This window comes from Seriola lalandi, unplaced genomic scaffold (assembly GCF_002814215.2).
Source record: "Seriola lalandi dorsalis isolate HSWRI2012SDOR001 ecotype SW California unplaced genomic scaffold, Sedor1 jcf7180002054517, whole genome shotgun sequence".
Taxonomy (NCBI): domain Eukaryota; kingdom Metazoa; phylum Chordata; class Actinopteri; order Carangiformes; family Carangidae; genus Seriola; species Seriola lalandi.
Window position 1 is genome coordinate 1,783,734 of NW_019525070.1, and position 24,946 is coordinate 1,808,679.

The 24,946-nt window shown below is 40.3% G+C and overlaps 1 protein-coding gene across 2 annotated transcripts; it reads left to right on the forward strand.

Annotated features, from left to right (window-relative positions):
* Positions 1-6: 6 nt before the first annotated feature.
* Positions 7-23,461, forward strand: LOC111660258 (DNA repair protein XRCC4-like). 2 transcript variants are annotated; one of them, XM_023413459.2, is made up of 8 exons: positions 7-127; positions 4,445-4,605; positions 5,436-5,626; positions 13,981-14,147; positions 14,789-14,953; positions 16,213-16,313; positions 19,829-19,961; positions 21,842-23,461. In XM_023413459.2, exons 2-7 carry the CDS (start codon positions 4,467-4,469, stop codon positions 19,951-19,953), a joined length of 888 nt encoding a protein of 295 aa, XP_023269227.1. In that variant the 5' UTR covers positions 7-127; positions 4,445-4,466; the 3' UTR covers positions 19,954-19,961; positions 21,842-23,461. The 2 variants fall into 2 exon arrangements, with proteins under 2 accessions (XP_023269227.1, XP_023269228.1); XM_023413460.2 differs by having other exon boundaries at positions 22,768-23,461.
* The last annotated feature ends 1,485 nt before the right edge of the window (positions 23,462-24,946 follow it).

A 24,946-nucleotide genomic window follows, 5' to 3' on the forward strand; every position in this document is an offset into this window, starting at 1 on the left:
TGGCTGAGAAAACAAGTTGAAAGTTGAAACTTCTATCATAAACTCTCAACGGAGCCTGCAGCAGTGACTTCAGTTTCACACAAAAATGACTTCGTTTGGACATCGCAGTAGTTAGCAACACAACACCGTAAGTCTAATGAGAAAAATTAATAGGGAAAGGTTTTATCCCACGTAAAAATTTAATGAATTTAGCCCGACTTATCGAAAACTACTGTACTGTTCAAGCGGCACGTTAAATGTCCGCGCCCTGTCATTAAAGGAGTATCACCTGCACCGATGATTAAACAGTGCTCTGGTGAAGGTATGCCTAGTTAGACACTAGCAGTACCAAGGAAGTTGTTATGATATTATATTAGGATGTCAATAATAATAAAATATGAGGTATTATGGGAAAGAGAGGCAAGTGAACATTTGTGTCATGTGGTGCTCAAAGACTACTTGAAATCTCAATCACCAGGAAACGAATTGTTGAGGGTTAAGGTTTAATGTAAACATCAGTGACTTTAGATGGAATTTCTCTTTATTTTCGACATTTTGTAGACTTCAAAGTTATATTACTATAAATTTGAAATTATTGTTACGTAATCTTAAAGTAAATTTCGGCTGGTTGATAGCCTAACAAATTCTATTCTTTCTTGATGATGCAAGACTTTTGACACGTTTGTGATCCACTTTTCTCTCAAAGTTTTCACAATGAAGTCCCTTTCCTTCAACCAGCCACACATCTTGATTGCATTTAAAACATGTTTTGTATTCCCCGCCTAGACACTTATATGGAGACACTCCTAGAGAGCTCTTCATGTAAGAAATCTGTCAGATTCTAAACCACACATAAATGATGTTTTGCATATTTTACTAGAGGAATTTGGATGAAAACTTGGTGAAAAAAGGAGACTAAATTGTCGTCAAAAGGAGTGTCTGGTTTCTAAGAGCAAAGGAACAAGTGTAAATTTTAAACAGAATCACATTCCTCTTAATGTGATCAAGTGTAAGTTTGCAGTGCACTGATCAATTTTGGCTTCAGTACAGCACATGTATGCTGGGTTATGTGCAATCTTTAGCTGTTGGTATGAGAGAGGATATCCGGTCAAACTCTATATTATAACATTTGTCAGTTTAAAACCTTATTCAAGTAGTGGTAAATATTCATGTAGAGTTTTGATTTTCGAGAAAGTGATACTGGAGGTGACTGCAGTGATAATGGTCACATGGTTTGTATGCAGTTATGACCCTCAAACAAATGACTCCTGCAAGCTGCAGAGCGTGATGCTAATGGAAGTTAGGCTAATTAAACAAACAATGTTGTGCGTTCACAGGCTGTATTGTCTTTACACATTAACACAGCCATAATCTTAACTGAGAATTGCCATACATTTGTGACTGAGCAAGGCTTAGGTTTTCACAACGGTAACTCATTTCTGTGTGAATATTGGAGATATGACAATGAGCTGTCATTGTGCAGCTGTTTGTCTAAAACTATTGCCCTCTGGATGAATTTATCCAATGATTCAAATCATGTGATGTGTTGTGATAGCTATTTGGCTTTTGCTCACTCCTGTTTGCCCCAGTAGGCTGCAGATTACCTTTCCTTTGCATTCAATAAGTGCTACAGTTTCTATTGTGAAATATATTATTGACTGAAGTAATATTTATACCTTGTGTGATTTCAGTGGAATTAAAATAATGGAAATGCATTATTATCGCCATACACTATCTAGCATACATTTTTTGTGATCAAGGACTTCATTAGAGGAGGGCAGCTTGCAAGACTGTATAACATCTTCAGCGAAATTATGCAGACAGCAGTTGTGCTTAGGTTTTTCAGCTTCCATTCTCGCTTTTATTTTTCACCCAGTATTTTAAAAGTATTAATGCAGCTTGCAGTAGAGTTACAATTATTATTCCAGATGATGTCAAGGGAGCATGTTCACTCCAAGCAGTTGCAAGAAAAAAAAATAGATTGTGGCAGGCTGTGCATACTGCAGTGACCACATAATCCACCAAGATTACACTTTTCCACTGATACTAGATACACTGTAGTTCTGAAACTTGTCACATTCTCAAATGCTTTTGCTAAGAGTTCATAAAATGTAGTTTCTGCATACAAGAGAAGGCACTTCTTGTCATACATCACGAGAGTATGACCCTGACCCATCACCACTACATCACTACGTCTCCTCTGGCACTAAGAATATAAGTAGCTACTCAAAATGTCCACTGTTAAATTACAGTTTAGTTTTTCAAACCTGGTTTTTATGTTAAAGCATTCATCAGTCATGCTATAGTGACACATCCCTATTTCTGCCTCTGACATGATCATGGTATGAATCAGGTCAGTCACATTTTTAGATACATGTTGTAGCCCTTAGGCCTTGCTTTATTGTAGTGCATGTTGTATTTGCTAATTATGTTTGTATTCGTCAAGTGGCTTTAGATAGCCAATAGCTGGAGAGAATAGAAACTAAAAGGCTATGGCACAGCCTGCTGCTGGTTAGAGCAGCACTGCTTTAATCCCTGACTGACAATGATAACAGGACTAGGACTAGAAATTGGAGAAAGCATGAGGTGAAAGTCCAGTGAAAGGAAAGCGAGAGGACTGGCCTGATCGTCAGGACCCATTAAAGAGACAGTTAACTGGCCAGGCTTTTTTTCTGCTCGACAGAATCCCTCATTTAAGACACAAGATGCATAATTAGAGGCTGTCTTTGTGACTCATTTGCCTACTACTTCCTGCACACAGAGTTATGTCTTGCAGTTTTCATACGCAGCAGTGCAGAAGAAATGACAATGAAAAGGTTGAGGAAAAAAAATTACAGAGAGGCTGTAAGAAAAGAGGATGAAGGCTGTGTCAAAAATGCAGGGCAGCTTTGGTTGATGATTTAAGCATTTCAGTGATTGTGTCTGCTGATCAAGTGACTGAACAGATGCTAACAGGAAGACTTCAGGATTGACTTTGAAGGCTTTGCGCGGCTCTCCATTCCTAACAGACAGCGCTGTTTATTTAATTGGAGTGTCCTTCTGTCATTACCACAGGGTCATCGTTCCTGCAAAACAGATGTTACAGTAACTAATGAGTAGCTGAGCTCACTTCATGGGGTTAAAGTTGAACCCTTCAGCCCCCTCATCTTGTTCAGCCCCTCCATCCAGCCACACCCCTTCTTTAAGCACAAAGGGTCAACTTTAATCTGTTGCACGGTTCTGTGTGTATGTGCACATATACATGCAGTGTTGTGTGTGTGTGTGTGTATGTGTGTAGAGTGGGCACATGTGTGTGTCTCATTTTGAATAACCTTGACCAACTGCTCTGTCAGCTGCATGATGGGGGATATAAAGAAAGAATACAAAAAAAAAGGGCTGTCACATCATAACTTATAGCACAGTGTCAGAAGGCGCTCATTTTCATTTTTTCAAACATGTCCAGCTTGGCTAACTGCCAATTTAGCTGTCCTTTTCCCTCCATCTCCACACACTTTGCCCTGTATTTAAGCAGGAAAGATGTCCAACTCACCTCTCACTTCACGTGGAAGCAGTAATCACATGTTCTGGGCTGGACATCCACCAGCAATCAAGTAAAAGTTTCTCAAGCCTTTTGAGAAGAAGAAAAACGATGTATAGTGAACCAAAAGGCCAAGAGCAGTCACAGGGATCATACTGTAATCCTTAGATCTTCTGCTGAACGTAGGCTGTTTCTGGCAGAAATGTAACTGCTGTTTGTCAGTCAGTTTGTCAAGACATGAGCCTCAGGGTAAGGTTACATTACCAAACAGGTTTGCTCAGTATATACACATTAAACAGAGTGGTATTGGCAAATATTGATTTTGTTTCCTCTTGTACAGTAATTCTGAGAGTGTGGATCCCACAGGTTTTGCTTTGCTCATTGCGGTCTGGTGTTGCCATGGAAAATTAGCTTGAGATGTGTTAGGTTGTTGCAACAGATGATTGACAGCTCTCTCCTTCACTCACATCAGTGAAATCCCTTGCATGTGATTCGGTCTTTGCTTCCTATTTTCTAAAATGATAGCTCTTCTGGAAATATGAGGTGAAAAATAAAGAAATTGTAGTTTTTATCTGATGTGTACTGCAAAGTAATCTAAATGTGAAGTAGTTTTAATGGCATTAGTAAGTAATGTTGCTAGTTTTGAGAGCTTAATTAGGCTTTCCACATACCACATGCAAACCTTCCAAAACCTGTTAATCTCCATGTGGTTCCAATGACTCAGAGAGACCCCCATTGAAGACACACATGGAGACTTTTATTGCCACATCCAAGCAGTGAAACAATGAGATGCATTGATGCAGCTGGAGGATAAACACGTTACAACACCAAAATGGAGTCATTGAAGATTAAGCTCATGAAATCTCCTGACTACAAAAAACAACAAGAAAAGAATCATAATGGTATCTTATCAAGAGTTTCTAAATGCCTATCTTTGATTTTCTGCAGGTCTGAAGGCCACACGAGAGACATGATTGGTACAGTCCGCCAGATCACAGTAGTTACTGATCCAGGTACCCCCTACTTCCTGCGAGTGGACTGGGCAGTAGACCTGGGTGCCGGGTTCACACTAGCTCTCACTGATGGCAGCTCAGCGTGGATCGGAGAAGGTACATTTCAGAAACGCATCAAGAATTGAGGACCAGTCAAAGTATTTAAAACACAACATTTTTATGCCTCGTTTGTCGTGATTTTAGCCACAAATTTGAGCTAACATGTACTACAGAGACTTGCATATTCTGAACATTGACTGGACTGGGTTGTCACCAGGTCTACCATTCATCTGGCTGTCCTAACCGTGTAGGCACCTGGCTGAACCCCATCTCATAATATTGTAATTGTTAATCCTTTAACCAGAGTGACAGCAATGACCTTGTTTCATCATCCCTCTTCACTCCTGTTCTGCAGCTTACAGGTGTATAAAATAGATTAAACTCTACAAGGCTTGTCTTTGTATGTGCAAGCCAGTGTTCAGTGTGTGTGTGTGTGTGTGTGTGTGTGTGTGTGTGTCTCTGTGTGTGTTTGTGTGTGTGTGTGTGTGTGTGTCTGTGGTTACATATGCACATGAGTACGTATGCTGTGGAAGGACACCTGGAACATAACTGCTCCCTAGTTTTCTATTGCTGTCCATCTGCGGAGTTGACAGGCAGAGATGGGGTTGTGACAGCTATGTGCGGGGTTCTGGGTCGTCAGCGTTTCTGTGTTTGATGTGTTAATTGGGACCCTCAACCCCGTGTGAGCAGCTGTGCAACAGCTGATGACATTCCCCTCAGTTTCTCTGCATGCCTCTCTTCAAATCGGCTTTCACATGCATCCATGCATTACTACGTAATTTATGTTTATAGTTTTGCTTTGCCCTCTGTCCGGTTACTCTCAGTTGCATGACTTTAACATGACGCATAAATTAGAAAAATGTTTAATCAAAACCTTTTGTGTTCAGTTTCAGAAGATGAAATGACAAAGGAAGCCATTGAATTGGGAGTCACAAGGGAAAGATATGTTGAGGATCTTCTTCAAGCACTAACAAGAAGTGAGGAAGGAGGAGGAGGAGGCAACAAGGAGGTGTATTCTTTCCACCTTACTCCAGATCACTGTCATCTCTCATATCAGAAGATCTCTAATGACGTCTCGGTGAGCAAAAGCTTTGAGTAGATTTTTATTATCAGTGACTGTTGTGAAATCTTTTTTTGTTACCAGTATTAAGAAGGACAGACAGAGTTGTCTAGCGAACAAAACCTTTACATTTTTAGGTGTTAAAGTTCATGTAATAAACTTTAAACTAAGTGGCACAAGCAGTAGCTTTAAGACTGTGATCAGACAGACAATGGCACTGCATAAAAAAAATGCAGCCCCTTCATTTATTTCACAGGGACTGCTGCATTGGCACGGCAACAATGCCAACGCAGAGGGCATTCAAAATTCAGGGTTGTGTTAAAAAAAAAGTTGATCCTGGCTCAGCTTTGGCTGCATCACAACACAATGTGACATCACCTGGCATGTTGTCCAATCAAATACATGCAAGTGCACATGTCTTGCAGATAACTTTACAATATTAATGCTGTATTTTCTACTGTTTACCTAATGATCGCTGTGATAAAAGATACATGTAATGTCAGTGTGATAACGTTTTGGTAACAAACCTTCAGACTCATGAATTTATTTCTCAGAATGTAATATTTTATTGTCTTGCCAGTACCTGAAACAGCATGCCTCCACCAACACCACTAACATTGACTGTAGGTGGCACAAGTGTCAAAATTGCAGCAGTTAGTACTTACCTTGCCTGTAGATGGAGCACATCGATACGTCTGCAGTTTTAAACAGCTTACCTCTCGCCAACATAAAGCTGGACTGGAGCTAAAGCTGTTGGCACTGTGGCTCTGCAGTTGGATGATATCTGCTGGAACTGGTTTTGGATGCTTTTCTTCACTGGCACAGAGTGCTTTTATTCAGGGGCACATCATACATCAAGTGATAAACCCTCTAACAGATGTAGAGCAGACCCATTAGATGAAGTGGGTAGTTTGAAAGCCAAGTGTTGAGGAATCTGTGTGGTTCACCCTTGAATTCCACAACATCGTGTACTTACCTTTTGTTACTGTTCCCCGGGGATAAATGCATCTAACGACATACAACAAAATAGAAAGGAAGTCTTATTTTTTACAGGGGGCTGTAAAAAAAGATAAGGTTTATAGTCTTCCAACATTATAGGAGAATTAGAAAGGCTTGGTTGCCTTCGGGGCCCTTGGGGAAAAAGCCACAGATAGGAATCATTCAGTTTGTTCACAGTCATCCGATAGCAACAGAATGAGGTGGGTGGCTTCAGTTTGTAAATGTTAAGAGAAAAAGGTTTGTTGATTGAAAATGGTTAAATGGTCAGGTGGAGTTGGCTTGCTTCAATGTAAACAATCACTTCCCCACATGAAAGCACATCTCTTGTTAACTTTATGCACTGACAGAAACTGAAAATGTTCAGAGTCCTGTATTGTATACTGTGCTAAGGTGGTTCTTCCACAGAGACTGACAGGTTTGATGGAGTACAGGTCATGATGCTTTCAGTGGATTTGAAGTGTTATTCTTCCAAACTGTGAGAGGATGCTGTTGCCTCCAGGGAACATTTCACTTGGGGTCCTGGGACTGCTGTGAAGGCAGAGGAGACCAGAGGGAGAAGGCCAGGGGGGTTAGCATCACTGTTGAGACCGTAAAACCCTGATTTATGGACAGGGGCTGTCCCCATCTGACAATGTTAAACAACGGTTGATTAGAGCCTTTTTCTTTTCTTTCTCCAACCTCCCCTGTCTTTCTTTGTCTCTATGAGTGTGGGCCGCGTATACAAGTGTGCCTATGTGTGAATGTGTCCATGTCCAGACATGTGCAGACATTCTGTAGGTTTTAGACTCGGCTGCCAGGATATCAGCCTTTCAGTGTCATACTTGACTAATCAGTTGTATGTGACTGTATCTCGTGTAACTAGTACATCCCATATTTATTTACATATATATACAAGATATCAAGAAATTATGTTTTGTTTTTGTGGATGTTGGCTCTTTGAGACTCTTGAATCCCCACGACTCGGGATACTACTGGGACAACCTTAATGCTACTATTAATTATTCAAGGCTTTTTTAAAAAATGGAATAATATATTATTGATATTGACAATAATTCACAATGCATTTCTGATGCCTGGATGATTTGGTTGATGGCTTTGTTACAGAGAGACAAACAAATAATTCAAGATTTGTATTCCCTGATTTAACAATTCCACTGGTTTTGACATGACATAAATGAGCTCTCTTATCTGTGTAGGTGTGGTGTGTTTTGTGTTTTTTGTGTTTTTTGCTCAGTCAAAAGTTGTTGCCAAAAGGAGCAACTAGACCACACAAAATGATTGACAAATCTGTCCAGCCCCAAGTGTGCTTTTTTAAAAATCGAATCCATGCTCACATTGTTGCTGACAGTAATCATCACTGTGTGTGGTATGTGTGTGGTAGACACAAATCTAAGAATCCTGGGGGACTATTTGCATTAAGTGCAAACTACCACTCTTGTCTAACACCTGCTTCTTTTCTTTCTTTTTTTTTCTTTCTCTCCCTCGTTTGCCTTTTTTTTCTTTTTTGAACACGTCAGAGGTTAAAAAGTGGAACATATTTTCCCAGCCAGATAATTTGAGGGTGCAGAAATGACCAAAAATGAGGCAAGTTTCCTTTGGGAATAGAAGAAAGGAGGGCAGACGCAAACCAGGTGGTGAACTTAACCTGACATTAATATTTTATGAATATGACCCCAGAAGTTGTAATGATGAATGTAATTTGGGTGTTTGCTGTTAAACTACTACTAAGCAGGTGTTTTGGATGGCTAAGTCAGACATTATCTCCTCCTTAATGTCTGTTTAAGTACCAATCTGTCACTGGTGGAAAAAAAAAAAATCACGTACTGACACTTGGCAACACAGAAACGTAATATTCTTGCGGATTAAAGATTTTGGAGCAAGTAAGTGGAACTAACAGATCCTGTACATCTGGTTAAAATTACCCCGATTTGGCTCCCAAATATGAGACCAAAAAACTTTTTTTTCCTTTTAGTTTAGTGTTTTTTTGTAGGCGCTACGGTACTTAACTCTTTAACATGGCTTACTTTATTTTACATCAGTCAGTTATTGCATCTGGTTTTGTTTGATAAAAAAGTACAGAATCTTTTGAAATGCATGATGTAGTGCTGTGACGAGCAGCAATTTGATCGGTTATTCAGGGGCGTCCCGTCATTTTATTAAATTTTATCACTCTGTGTTCGAGTGTCACTTACAGCTTAGTTCTTACTTCAGACCAGATTTGATCCGGAGAGATTGGGATTCTGACAGCTGTGGTAATCGAAGCCCCGGGATTCTGGATGAGTCTGTGTGGATGAAATGTGACACTGATTTTTCCATGTTTTATGTTTGTCAAATAGATCCTGTGTTATTGTTCACTGGGGATTCCAGCTGTGCAGTGTGAGCCAGCCAGAAATTTGACTGGAGAAGGCAATGTTTTCTCATTCTGGTTCAATCATCCTAAAATCTGAAGTGTGAAATGATATGTATTTACGAGTGTGTTTGTACACTCTCAGCCTGAGTTTGTCAACATTATTTACAAATATAAACCATGTGCGTGATCATTTCCAATCTGTAGAGTGTTTGGGAATGCAAATGAAATTCAATTAGACCAGATCATGAGTATAACTGGAACTAATATATGAATATAACTAATGGTCCAAAAGTGAAAACTTTACAGATAAAGGGACAATACATTACTAGGTGACCTATTTCTTTACGAGCCACCGAACTACTTTGGTGTCTCTTTGGCTTGCTTTTGTCTTCCTTTCTTCATGTGAGCAGATTTTTTTCTTAGTTTGAGTTATTATTTGTTAATGTTCCTTATCTGTTTTGTGTCTTGGTGGCTCTGTGCTTGGTGGCTGATCTCGTTGTATTTGAATTTTCCTGTCTTTAGTTTTGTGTCCTGCATGCACGTTTTTAGTATTAATCTGTGACTCATTTTTTGGATGGATTATTAAATGTATAAAATGTCATGAAACAGTGAAAGATAAGTAATTTCCGATAACTCAAAGTTATATGTTCCAATTTTCTTTGTCCAATCCAAAACCAAAATATACATAATCATTTTACAATGATAAAAAAAAAAAAAAAAATATGAAGCTGGCTTTTTTGGCTTGAGAAATTACTTAATCAGCCTCAATTATCAAATAGTTGTAGATAAAACATTTTTTTTCAGTCAACTAATTTATTAATGCACTAATGGTTTCAGTCCTACTAGCATGACTCATAGTCTTAACAAACCCGATATAACATGTCATTTTTCACTGTGTCATCTGTTTACTTAAACCAAAGAGCACCGTCTGCCTACATGTGGAGACTGGCCTTTTTAATGACATTAGTTACTGTTAACAATTTGGATGGATCAGAACAGGAATACCCACCAAATTCATTGTTGATGATGCAAATTTTCAATTCCTTGAAGTGGGCAAAATGCTTTTATAGTGGTTTCAGAAAAAAACTAAAATCAGCAATCCTCCAAACACCGAGGGCAAAAATGAGGACACATTGGATACATGTTTTGCTTTTAGTGTCTGGGAAATTGTTGAACCCGGATTTAAATACTGACCACATTGAAGAGTCTGATCCACCGATGCATCTCTCCTGCTGTTTCCACCAGCAAGTTCCACCTCGCACTATTTTTCACGGACTTGTAGTTTATCTAACCTTGACAATGTGTTCCTGCATCATACAAACATCTCTGAACCCAATATTCTAGGCCGATATCTAAGTGAAATGAAGCATTTTAAGTATTTTCCCCCACTCTCTGCTCTCCATGGCCGTTGTTTATGAGAATATTTGTGTTATCAGTGATGGACTGCTGTCGCCCCCCACTTCCTGCTCTTTATCTGGCCTGACGCCTCTGCACGGCGGATGAGGGAGTTGATGGGACAGGCTGATCTCTGCTCGATGCCCACTCTTCCCATACTGAGCACCCGTGCCCACCCTTGAACACTGTCTCTTTGTCACCATACACACAGTGCTCACCCACTCACTTCCCTGTTCCCTAATAACTATTTTCAGATAGATAGACAGAAAGAAAAAAGGGGTTTGATCAATGACAAGTTCACTATGATGTTTCAAATTATAAGGCATACGGGCATTGCTGGTCTTATATGATATTGTGCAATTTAAAAAGAGCTGGAGTTTTTGTTGGCAAATGAGCTAAATGTATCTGGCTTTTTTCATTCTTTGATACAATTATATCAGTTTCATTGATTACTGATTATTGATTAAAGGGGGTTATTGTACTCTGATCCTTGGGAATAAAGGGTGGGTTAGGTCTCCAGCTGTGTGTTGGACGGTGTGATAGAGAAAGCTTTGTGTCCACTGTGCCCACAGTGTGTTATGCTATCGTTTTCACTGGGATTGTGTTCTTTTGGCTTTGTCTTTCACACCTACATCCCCCCCTTCTCTACGGGTTTGACCTTATGGTCTGGCTAGCTGTCTGGAGACGCACACGCAAACAAACAGTGGACCACACACACACACACACACACACACACATACACACACACACACACACACTTGACCACATTATAATGTAGGACAAATTCATCCTGAGAAGAGGATTTTATATCCACATATTTTCCTGAATGTGGGTGTCGACAATGTTATATACAGTGGATTTTTCAGGGTATGCAAGGTCAAGAACTTGGCCTCAATGTCTTTGATGGTCAAAAACTAGCCCACCGTGTGTCTTAAGATTCATAAAGTCTTTTGCTGCTAGAGGCTGAAACAACCTCAAAGAACTATTTGCGTATTTTCGTGTTATTTCAGTTGAGAAAACACAGTAGAAAAATGTGGCAGTGGGTTGTGCATCACAGACGAACAGTCTGACCTCCCACACCTTGGCAGAAGTTGGCAGCAGTGTGCAGACTGACCTTTAACTTTATCTCTGTCTCTCAGGAGAGAAACTAAAGCTCAAGAAAATAAAGAGAGCTTTTTAGGCTTTTTCTGTCTTTCAACAAGGAACTTTAACCAATAAAAACAAGCATTCATCACTGCTTATCTGATATGTAGAAATTAGTATGCTGCGTGCCTACATTTTCAGATTTACATCTTGTTTAGTGCATCCTTCCTCTTTCCATGCAATGCAGTAAGCTTAAGGTAAACTTCTGGTGATGTGGAATTTGCATGTTTACTGCAGTAGTCCTGAGAAACCCTGAAAGTAAAGACAGTGAAACACACAACCTTTTGGTATTTAAAGGAAGGAGAAGACGAAATAAACAGCAGCTGAGTGTTATTTTCAGTGTTAATTCAGTAAATGAGGGTTGTGATTCCCGCAGTTTAGATCTCTGTATCTGGTGTCTTAAACTGGTAATACTTTGTTAACATGCAGGTCAGAAAGATTTATGGTCTTTAACTGTGTCAGTGTGTAAAACTTTGATGACAAAGTTTGACAAAGTCCCAGTCATTATTATGGAGTGAGACTCGCAGAGTAAATGTAGGACATTATGGCATTCTTTAAAGTTTGGAAATATTAGTGTAGTCACCATGTCAGTGTCCAAAGCCTTAACATTATCCCCTCTCACATGGCTGATTTATTGCTCATTGCATTGTGAGCATACAGATAGTAATGTGCGACATGATCACTTGCACACTATTCAAACAGCCAAACATCACCCATTCTTACTGAGCCTCTACCTACACTAGTCTCAGCGTTTCATATTGATGGTGGACCATCTGGCGCAAACACTGAATCACAGACATGTCGACATGTGGATGACTTACAAAGAAAGCTGAGTGTCATACAAACTCCCTCTTAATCCCAGAGAGGAGCCTGCACTGGATCACTGTGACATCCTAATGTTGCCCTACATTTTTATGACTTCCTGGGAACATCATCCTCCTTAAGATCCTAGGTGGTCTCCACTGTGTTCCCATCCTCCAAGATGAGTTTTGTTAAATCGCTGATTTCATTGTTGTGATCAGGGTAGGTATTGACAGCATTTGCACCGAATAGCCTTTGCAGTTGCAAAAGAGCTGGGATTTTTTAGAAAACTTGTGCAAATATATATATATTTTTTTCAGAATTAACTGTGAGTCTGTATTAATTTTAGAGCGAGAGGGAGGGGGAGAAAACATAGGAGGAGGACGAGAGAGAACAGAATTTGGCATTAAGAGAAAGAGACTGCCACAGAACAGAAGATTAACAGAGACAGACAGGTACGCTAAGGCTGTGAAGCTGTGGGAGCGGCATGAAGCGAATGTCCGCTCACTGAAACATGTTCAGGTTCACCAGCGGAGGGGAAAACAGCTGTGTGACCTGCCAGGACAGCATCAACCTGGGACAAAAATGACAAGTATTTTATGAGAGCTTTTGAAGATGGAGGCTTTATTATAGTGGGTCTGCAACCTCGACGCAGCCCAGTGAAGATTTAGCACCTCATCACCTTCTGGTTTCCCAGTACATCACGAGCAGTACCTTTCCGTCTGTGTGTGCATCAGTGTGTATGCGTGTGTGTTTGCGAATGTGAGAATCTCCAAGGCAACAAGCAAACAAAGATTGTGCTGCTATTTGAAAAATAAATGTTTCGTGAGGCAGCTTTATGAGCAAACTCCCTCCGGGTTGAACACTGCTTCTGGTTTTCCGTATTTGATTATTGCCATTTGCTATAAATTGATTCCTATTTTGTCGATAATTTAGAAAATTTTACGCATCAACTAAATGTTAGAAAATGCTGAAATTCCCCGGCCCTGCTTTGTGACTGAGCGCCAAAATACAAACCAAATGAGGAATGTTTTATTACTTCTGAAGCCTGCCTGTGATTCCAAAGAGCCACTGACAAAAATCAACAGAGAGGAAACTGTGTGCTCACTTGGATAGTTTACTGCTGACTAGTCAATTCATCCTGTATTTCTCACAGACAGAAGCAAACACATCATCATCTTAAAAAGTCTCCCACTTCAAAGAAAATGTGATGTAATGGTTTGTTGCACTTCTATATTGCACAGCTTCTTGGGATAACAGTGAGGTGCAAGTGCCTGCTCATTTTTCACTGTACGTAGATTTTGGAAGCTGCTTTAGATGAGACCGTTAGGTTCTTGCCTTACATCTGGCCTGTTGCTCATGTCAGGATTACAGTGCTAGATGTGCTTTTTCCAGGGGTACCTTCCTCCAGCGTTTCCTAGAGGATCCCCAGGTAGTCCCGGGGCAGCTGGGAGATGTAGCCTTAAATCTTTGGTGCTGTCTCCTCCCAGTCTGGCATGCTCAAAGGGAAGCACCCAGAGGTTACCATGTGCCATGAACTACCTTAACTGTCACCTGTCAGTGCAGTGAGGTCCTCCCACATTGCTGAGCTCCTCAACTGTTGATGAATGATGAAGCCAGCCAACCTGAAGACAGAACTTTATTTATCTTTTCTTTTCTACTCTTCTTTCCCTCCGTCCTTCAGGTGCACTTGGGCTCTGTGGAGCTCCAGCCAGCTCCAGACTCTCTAGAGCTGAACCGGGAGATGATTGGCCAGTCCCTAAAGCGCAGCACAGATCTGGAGTCAGAAAACTACCAGCTGCTGGAGGAGAACCATAGACTGAAACAGCAGCACCAGCGAATACTCACAGAGTAAGAATAAAGAGGAAAGAAGCTCTGGTGGTGGATTAAAATGTTCATGAAAAAAATGTGTGATGGACAGCAAATGGCAAGTTCAAATGGAAAACATCCCGACAGAATCTAATTATTTTCTTTAGATTTTAGCTGCTGGTATTTCTTTGTTGATTGTGTTGTTTGCATGCAAACTCCCTTTGCTTTTTAAGTCACGCTGCCAGCTGTTTATATCCACAACAATCATCCGTGACATCATCACCATTCGCCCATGTAGGAGTATTGAGGGTTACACCCAGTGAACTGGGCTTATGATTTCTGGGAACTAACTTCAAATGATTCTAATGATGAAATATACGGTATGTCTTTCATGTCATATATCCCTGGCACTTGACTTCTTTTCAAATAATATTTTTGGTGTGATTGTTTATCTCCTTGATCAGTCATTGGCCAATGAATGAATCGTTGCCAGAGATGGAGGTTCAGGGTGAGTTATGTGTGCACAGGGTGGAGGCATCAGCATCATTCTTCTTTGCAAATTGCTCTCAGGAGGCAGACAAACACTAATTCTCAGCTTTTAAAACATGTCGGTCTGTCAGTCAGTCTCTGCATGTATGTTAACTTTTTGCACATACATCAGTGTCTGTGTGTTTTCTCACCAGGCTGGAGCAGCAGGTTCAGGATAAGGAGATGTTGGAGAGGAAGCTTTACTCACGTTTTGGCATGGTGCTGAACGAGAAGAAGGCAAAGATCAGAGGCCTGCAGGACACTGTCCGCCAGTTCCAAGAGACCGCTGACCGGCAGAGAGATGAGGAGAGGAGACAGAGGTCAGCAGACTGGTGTTACATGGCTTCCTCTGATGCTCTGGCAAACCTGGCTAGCTTTGCTACTTTAAAATACAGGACCCAGTGAAATATACACAGGGTTTACCTATTAATGTATGTGGTCATTAAAAAAGAAAAAAAAAAAAAAAAATTCTGTGTGATGAAATGGCAGTGACCAGTTGATACTATGATGTATTAACATACAGTACTGATGTATGAGTGTATTTGACTAATTTATGTTTCAACCTACATGATTTTTGATTTTTGAGGCATCTCAGAGAACAATTTTCTTCTGTTATTATCACCATCAATTAATCTGAACATTATATAGTATAATATATAACATGATACATTATATATTATAACAGATGAATATTTTTGCAGTTAATGGGGTTTTTATTTGGTCTATAGAACATCAGGACTGTGAAAATGCCTATTATACATTCATAGAGCCTAAGGTGGTGTCATCAGATGTCTTCTTTTCATCGGACCTGTAGCCTAAAACCCAAAAACATTCAGACAAGGAAAATCTGCAAATTCTCACATGTCAGCAGCTGGAATGATCCAGTGTTTGCTATTTTTGTTTGAAAACTGATGTAAAGGATTGATCAGAATAGCTGCTGATTAACTTTCTGTTGACCAACTTATTGCTGCATCTTTAGCCTTAGGTACATGTTAGACTACTTGTTGCACAGTAACAGTTAAAAATGGTATTTGACTTTCACAGGCTTCATGCGTCACAGCACCAGTGGGTGAAACTGAGGGATTAACATTTCATGAGATGCACTTTATTGTGTGACAGTTAATTTAGCGTTTAATGTAGAATAAATTATCATATTGACAAGTCACTGCTTTAGTCCCAAGTTTTGTTTCCAAGCAGGTCAGCACAGTGCTGTCAGATCTGGTTTGCTACACCTCTTGCTTCTGCAGAACACTGACAATGGCTAATTTGTTTTTTTTGTTTTTTTGTTTTTTACAAGCCTGTGTTATACCTTCCGTCATTGCCACAGAGTTTGGATGGAAGATTTTACTCATAATTGCAGCTCATATGTTTGGCTTTGCCACTATCCCTTGCGGTCAGTAATATTAAATATTGACAGATGATTACCCAAAGCATTTGCCAACACAGTAAAATGAGATGCTGTATTTTCTAAGCATCGTCACCCATGTAACTCAATTTTTGTCTTTAGTTTTCCACACTGTCCCTCACACTGATATATCTACATTAAACACTCCTGTCAAACTTGTGTAATTTTCTCCAGTGACACTGAAGCAACTCAGGGTGAAGATGGCAGTCAGGACAGAAGAGAGGAGACAGTTCAGAGCATCCATCCGTCTCAGGAGTCAACTATTCTCATCACAGGTGTGTGTCTGTGTGTGTGTGTGTGTGTGTGTGTGTGTGTGTGTGTGTGTGTGTGTGTGTGTGTGTGTGTGTGTGTGGGGTGAATGTCACCACAAGAAAATCTGCCCCTAAGGCCCTTGAACCATAATAAATAAACCATTATATGCCAATTCAGGATGAATAATCGGGTACTAAAAGTGAGAGTCTTTTCAACTTTGTCTGCGTCATATATTGCAACACTAATACTCATGATAATAACCAGATTCAAACATCTCCTCGCCCTCTAATTAATCAGAGCAAAATAACAAGGCTTTCAGGGGGTAACAATGACCTTAACAATGCAGCATACAACAAAATAAAACCTGGCCGTTAGATACATGTTTGTGAGTTAATGTGCACAAAGGGTGAGTTTGATCAAAATATAATCAGGGTTTAGGTTACAGTGTTATAATTGTAATGCTGTATATTAAAGGGTAAACACAAAGCTATCAGATGCATAATGCATGTATCATTCAGGTAGGGGGGCTGAATCAGATAAATGCTGAACACTGTGTTATGTTTCAGAGCATCATTTAAACATAATTTAAAGGAGTTACTTGTAAGTTTTACTGTTCAGCATTAAACTTCATTCCTTTACTTGCCAAGAGCTGTCTCCAGTGATGGAAACCAGCCTACTTGTTTTTCAATGTAAGCGCTAGTTCGGCATGTTAGGGTGTTCTAGGTGTTAAGAGAAGAGGTGCTTTCGGAAGAGATGAGTCCTCAAGAGATTCTTGAAGATAGAGAGGGATGCCCCTGCTCTGATAGCATTTGGTAGCTTGTTCCACCATCGGGGAACCACAGACGAGAACAGTCTGGATTGCGATTGCCTTGTGTTCACGTATTATAACCTCTTGTACTGTAAATGCAACGGTGGCTGAAGCTATCTGTAAGAATGGTAGGTAAACCAGTTAATGCTTATGTTGGCTATGTAGCAACAGCAAAACTTACAAAGAGCTCCTTTAAAAAAAAAAAAAAAAAAGAGGCTTCCTCTCTTGATTTAACTAATTTTGGACTCATAGGGCGCTTTTATCAGAATTTACTGTTACACAAAACACACCAGCAACAAATTATGCTCCAGTATGCTCCATTTACACTACTTACGCATGCACCATGTCTTGATGGAACAGGGTGTGTGAGTATTTAACATGGCAATTTTTTACCCATTCCCAGTCCTCCCCGTGATGTCATAGGTCACATATATGACTCAGTAATGATGCAGACTCAAAGGTAAACTCTCAAGTTTTGGCTTTCCTCGAACTGATTTTACTGTCCAATAAACTTGACAGTTGAATGTAATTGATCATGTAGACAGGGGGCTTGAATGTTAACTTAAAAGCACACACAAGCAGTGAATATACCCTCGGGTAGCTGGGTTCTGGGAAACACTTGTCAGTGAGTCAGCCAGCGGAGTCTGCCTTGATTGCTTCAACACGGCGGACTGTGAGGTGGTCTTCCCCGTCCTGCATCATACAGAGAAGCTGTGATGTCACATCTACTGAGTCATACCCCCCTCTGCCACAGTGCTGCAGTCTGCTGGGATAACCCGCCGATCGCTCTCTCAATGGCCGTGTTTGTGCTCACAGCCAAAGTCAAGCCACCCCAAGAGGATAATAGTTTTGCAAAACACATGGATGTTGTAGTGACTTCAGCAGGTTCTCGTGGCTTGGCACTCATTCTCTGCACTTTGTCTCACTCACACAAACACACACGCGTACACACACACACACACACACACATGCGCGCGTACACACACTCTCCCCTCCATGCCCTTCGCTCCGATCCTGGCTTTCGGTGAAGATGGATGGAGGTTGTAGATTGCGCAGTATGGGTCTTGGCTCACACACTTTGTTGTTTGCAGTCCAGAAACATTTACAATGCTTTCTTGTGTTTTCAGCTTGTCCGCGAAAATCACCCGGCACTTCACTCTCATCTCAGTGCCCAGTCGAATTTGTCCAAGCATTCTGATATCCTCTACTTTTTAAAATGTTATGGGTGTGTGTCCCAGCTTGTGTGTGTGAGTATGTGTGTGGTGCAGTATTTATACTTATTCAGCTGTCCAACAAATCAGTCTCTAGGCGTTGCTCTCTTGGCCATAAGCACTGTGGTGGAAATAAGCCATATATTCATGTCAATGGCTGTACAAATATGCTAATGGGGGCCTAATGCGTTGTTAGTCCTTCTTGTTTATATTGTGCAGCCTCTGTCTGGTAACCCCAGCAACCAATTAATTCACAGCTACATTCAGAATAATCTGAGGGCATGAAACATAAATTATGAGCTGCAGCAACCTTTTGTTTAAAAATGAAGTAAACACGTAAGTAAATGAAGTAAACTTTGGTGAATCTGAGACCTCACTGACCTTTGTTGCGTTTTGATTCCCCACCCATTTGGCTCTCGCAGAGTTTGACCCAGATCAGAAACTGTTTGCACAAAAGCAGATTGCTGTTTTCTTTGCATTTAGAAATCTACCCAAACTTTACCAACATAGTGGGCTACACATCACCCCTTTGACATGTGTGGCCCCAGTTAACCCTCGTGCCTCGGGCTGTGTTTTCATATTGCTGAGGCCTGATAAGAGAGAGTAATGACAGAGTAGACTCGGAGACAAAAGAGAGAAAAAAAAAAACTCTCTCTCTGACCTGCTCCCTCCAGGTTTAGCATCTGATAGTGACAACATAGGAAGCAGATCACTCACAGTGGAGTGACTAAAGATAAAAGAGACAGAGATGGAGGAAGGAGAATGAAAGGAGAGGAGAGAGGCAGTCTTTGCTGAAGGGATAAAGTCAAGAGTTCAGTCAGTAGTACCACCAGACTCAATACACTCTTCATTCATTTACTGTGAATATCTACAGTACTATTATTTAGTACTATTATTTTATACATATTAGTTTTTTATCTCTGAATCAGTTCAGCTCACGTCTTCAAAGTTTTTCTTTTTATCTCACACAACTGCTCAATCTGTCGATCTTTGCATCCTAACAGGCTAGCAGCAGTGTTAAAGGGCAAACAGGTGTGTTTGAATGTCTGTATATAAATGATTTTATCCGAGTGTGACTGGGCTTGTGTGGAATGCCAGATCTCTATTCCCGATAAAGGTCACAGGACTTCAGGTGTGGAGATTTCCAGGGTTAACATAGGTTAACTGAGGCAATACGCCACAAATGACACTGATGGAGAATCACTTTAAGCGATGAAGATGGAGAGTTTGGGCTTCAGTGATGAAACCACTCAAGTAATCCCAAAAATTTGGCATGCAGGCTTTTAGAGGGATCCGAGGAACTTGCACACCAGAAGTCATTGTGAAGAAATGTTGTTAGCATGTACTACCTTTTGATTTACTGCAGACAGGATTGATTTTTCAAATGAACTGCCCTGAAGGTTCAGGTGTCTTAATGACATCATTGATTAAAAATGTGCTTGCTCAAAGTAGCAACAGCAAAGTAATGATGTTTGTTTGTGTATGCCTCTGATGTGTGTACCGCATATATTGTATGCAGGTCGTAATCTTGAGTGCCATGGCATCTCTGTGGACCAGACGTTTTCTGACGATGAAGACGAACAACCGAGGCGGAAGCGCAGGCTGCTTCACACTCTGAGCTCAGAACCTTGTGAGCAGGAATAAAATCACAGGTTAGTCATAGTGCTGATGCATCCAGTGTATCACCATATTTGGTATCATAGTTGTTCTTATCACTGCTTCCCCTAGATTACTTACATTTTTTACTTCCATTTTGTCATTTTGTGGAGCCTCTCCTCACATACAGTAGCATTACAAAAACAAAGCACATCTCTGGGGGAGTTTAGATGGGAAAATGGAGATTATATGTTGCAGATTTTCAAGTAGCTCATATTAAGATAGTGTCAACATGACACACAATCTCTCAAGTCTTCTTTTAGTTAAAGAATAAGCTTTTCCATGTGGCTTCAAACCAGAGTTTAACAACGATGCAAGAAAATTATTCCAAGCTTTGACTTTTATGGGTCTATGAGACATTCTTTTCCCTCAAATTTCATTCATGACGTTTTTTTTTTCAGTTTGGGCACTCACACAAACCTCTGAAAAATCATCACAGTAACAGATGTGTGGTGCCCTACTGAATCTTTGTCCCCCATTCCTTCCACATCTCCCATTAAAGAAGGCTGAATCATTGTTTTGTCGTCATCATTGGTGTTACAGACAAAACCCAAACATGCGCGCTTTCCCAGCATCGAACAAAGTCAGCTGAGGCACAGGCGTGTTCTTGCATAATTATTTCACAGGTTTTCTTCATCTTACATCTTACAGTATGGATTGCATTGCTTATTGGGGTTCATATAGAACTGCTTCTCTCTGACCACAGCACTGTCCTTAGACGTGGAGCTGGTGCTAAAGAATATTCGCAGTTTCCTCCTAATAAATAGGATTGGTTAAATGTGAAAGACATATTTGTTCTTTTGTTTTTTTAAAAGGCACTTCGCAAAAAAAACAAAAACAAAACAACAAACGGTGACTTTTCATATTCTACCTATGGCATTTAACTTCTTATACTCTACAAATTTTCATTTGAGTACAATTTATAATACATTTCTATGTGTGTATGTGTATGAACCACATGACTTTATAAAGATGGACTCACTGGTGGGTCTGACAAAGTCCCAGAGATTAATCAGCTTCTGGTAATGTTTGGATTTACAGAGGTGTCTCATGAATATCCGGCTCAAACATACAGTGTTGTGAGGTCTTTTCCTTATTCAGCAGCTGCATGTTTTCTCATACTGACACACTGCAATAGAATGACCAGAGGTTCTTGGACTGTTGCCTTTTAGGGCCACAAAGGAGCTCAGACTAACATTGCATCTTATTTTAATAAATAAAATAAATAAATAAGTCTGAAAAGCAACAAATAAGTATTTCCATCACAACACAAATTTACATCTCCAGATGTGGTGGTGATGTGTGCTGTGTTGGAATAGTAATAGCAGCTTTCGCTTTGCTATGATGTTGTCACCGTGGTACATATGAGTTTGATAACCTCTTCTACATTTGTCGCACTGACACTTCTTAAAAATCTTAAATCCCACAACCTCATAACATCCTCCCACAGCTTACATTTGGGTGTTGGCTGGCAAATAAACAACACTGGAAATTACTGCAGTGTGTTATGTCGCTCGATCCAGCTAAGCAATGACAGCAACAGCTTTTGAGTTCCAGTGAAAACATGCACTTCTTCGCTCATTTGCACCCTCGCCTTTGTATTTTCTATCAGATTTCATTTGTTACCCACATTTTTCTTTTTTTTCCAACATGAGCTTCTTGGACAGAATGCGTGATAATGTAATTCACTCTTGGCTTATATCAATATATTGAACTGTGTTTCCCATTTTTTTTTATGAAGGAAAAAATATTAAATTTAAAATGTGATGTTTGTTTTATCAGAGCAAATTACATATTACCTCTAACTTTTTCCCTCTGTTTACTCTCTATTCCCTTCTGTCTTTGCGTCTCTTTCTCCACCCTCTTCAATGACCAGATGATATCCAGGACTCATCAACATGATTACAGCCCTAAATCTAAGGCTTTTGTGATGAACAGGTTTTCTTGATCCCTGTCCAGCTATGTGGCAAGCTAGTCAACCCGTACCCTGATGAACACAACCAAAAAAAATGACAACCAGGCAACAGTGTCCTGGAGGTGTCCCCAGATTTGATGCCAGATTAAGTCCCAGATTGTTAAAGTAATTTTCCCAAAGCAGGAGCATGTTGCTGCCATCTGGTTTGCTTTAACTGTGACAATTACCTGCCACAGCTCTCATGGGACGCTCGCTGCTTGTCTCTCATTTTCAGTAAATCAGAAGATGAAGAATTAATGACGCCATCTTTACCCCATTCTGTTCTCCGCTCGGCGCTGCTGTAAAGATGCGTTAGTGGTCATGTGATAGCAAGCACTTAACGCCCTCCGGTGTTTCCTCAGGAACTGATGGCATTGTTGCTAATGACGCGGAGAGTATGGCAGATAATGTGGACCAGTATGGAAGTAATTTCTCAAGAGCTTGACTTCGCCCTGAGCTCGATTTTGGCTGCCAAGCCCCTCGGCCTTGGCTCCGTGTGAGACCGAAAGAGTAACGACTACTGAGGGACAACAGGCTACACCCAGAAAACAGGGTGTCTCCACTAAGGAACCGAAGCTGCTTTGTAGCTGCTTATTCATCATGTCTCGCTGATGTTTTCCTCCTTCTTTTCATTATGAAAATAAACTATACACCATCTCTTTCATTTCCACTTTCTAAACTAGCATTTTCCCAAAGATAATTTGACCTCCCCGTTTTTTCTTGTTTACATCTCCTCTTTTATTCTGGAGATGTTCTGTGGCCCAAACTACCTGAGGGGTGTTATGCAGAGGGTTAATAGGGTTATGTTGTCTTCACCTCCTCACCTCTTCCTTTACCTCTGCTACCAGCTTTAGGTCCTGAGGTCATCACAGTGTGTCTTCACACTGACAGTAATGAAGCTAGGGAGATCTACTCTTTATCTGACCATTCTACCTTTGACTTCTGGACCCTCCTGCCGTCTTTTATAATTTGGATGATACCTATATTGTCTGCTGAAGACCACGGGTGGCAGCCAGGATAATCCCACAACACGCGCTTGCTGGTTTAGTAATCCCCACAGGAATGTCACACTCTCTCCTCTGCACAACCCGTCAATAAGGCTTTTTATACAGGGAAGTCCATATCGGGTATTGGGGATAATTTACAGATGAGTGCATGACAACGTGATCTGGAGACTACGCTGAATATTTCAGTCAATAGTTTCATTCAGAAAATAATCCTGATAGCATGTTAATGCAGATTATTCTAAAATACAACATTAAAATAAGGAAATGGATGTTGTTTCCTTATTTTGAATAAACCCTGAAGATTGCTTTTGTCTATTTTAAAGACATTGTAAATGTTTTCAACATATTGTTGCAAGAATAAATATTTTTCATTTGATTTTAAATATAACAAATGTTTCCTGGAAATGTATGTATGTAAAAATACATGTTTGAGATGGTAATATTTTGTGTGAAATATTGTAAATATTTTTCAAATCTCTGTGGAGATAAGGCATCTTATTGTCAGCCTGACTTAAATAAACATTTTACATTGCAATGTTTTTGCCTCCTGGCATTTTCTAAATCATATTTCACTGTCCAAGATGCAAACAACTTAACAGCGATGAGGACTGTCTTTCTGCAAATTAGGTTAATCAGATAAATTTACCTGAAAGCTGTGATGGGCTGTTGATTTTACAATTGACATGTTTCTGTGTTGCAGGGTCAGTGCAAGACATCAATGGGAGGTACAGAAGGATTTTATAGCAAATTGTTGAATTGCACATATTTGAGTTTGTAAATCAACACCAGAAGGACGTTTTGTAAATGACAGTGTAAAAACTTAAGTATTGAGATGAAGTTGCCAGCCAGCCTTTCTATTGAGAATGTAATATTTGAAACTTTTCAAACTATGAATTAGTTTACTGACAGCAAAGAAGATAAAGGTAAACCTGTTTGTCAAGAAAACAACACCTGGATGATATTGCATGAGCTATTTGAGAAAATTGAAATATGATACCTGGCAACGTGGTACACCAGGACTGCTGTATCTGGAATATGTCTTTATAATTTGAGAGCATTAGATTTCAGAGCACTAACCTGCATGGATTTACAGCAACAAGGAAATGTTGAAGCGACAGTGGTAAACACCATAACTAAAGGAAAATTCATCCATAAACCCAGTGTATCGACCACAGCTTCGCATTTGGAAGCATTTTGGAATAAAACCATGAAGTGACAACCTCATGGCCTTCTGGCAAGGGCAGTCTTAGATCAATAGGCTCTATACACCAGCTCATGCAGCAGAAAGGGTCAACACTGTTTGTGAGAGAGCGATGATGGCTGTGCCGGCCCGAAATTAAACATTTAGTCATTCGCTTATCATCGTCATTCACTTACGTGCACCTGTAGGATTCCCATCATCCAGGGAAATGACAGGAGCCTTCCTGCTTTCCCGCTGCACAGCGCTGCAGTGAGACAGAGTGGTCTTTGTCAGTTGTTGGGCTGTGCTGTGCTCTCACTGCTCACCGCCTTACACTGTAATGTCTGAAACAACTTGGCCTGACACAAGTGCTGTTTGAAAACTGAAGATGACAAATTTATTTTGCTGAATCCTCTCATCACATACTCCATATTGAGTAATGCTGACACTTAACTCACCCTTAAAACATACTGGGACAACTGGTGTCTGCTTCCGTTTTTGTGTATTACACTGTGAATCAACCACATTTTGTGATTCCGTTAAATTGCACTGACTTATGAGCAGTAGAGCAATAAACAACTTTTATACACATGTGTTTTCAAACTCAAATATGCAATTGGTTTTATTGAGCCACTTGTGTCAGACTCCATTACCCGTTGCTGCTTTCGCTCACAGTGGGCAGTACCGTTGTTTCTGCTGGGGGTGGTACACATAAGGAAGTAAAGCAGTGGGCAGGCTGTTTGAAACTGAGGGAATATATTTCAGGGAAATACAAAACCAGCAGTGTGCCTTCCTGCCTGATGACTTTGAACTGAATGTGTAAGCCTCTTCTCTTTGTGT

Bases quoted from the DNA above. Each gene is read 5' to 3' on its own strand.
- LOC111660258 (XM_023413459.2), top strand. From the start codon at position 4,467: ATGATTGGTACAGTCCGCCAGATCACAGTAGTTACTGATCCAGGTACC. The intron at 4,606-5,435 runs GTACATTTCAGA...TTTTGTGTTCAG, and splicing joins CTCAGCGTGGATCGGAGAAG to TTTCAGAAGATGAAATGACA. The intron at 14,954-16,212 runs GTCAGCAGACTG...AATTTTCTCCAG, and splicing joins GATGAGGAGAGGAGACAGAG to TGACACTGAAGCAACTCAGG.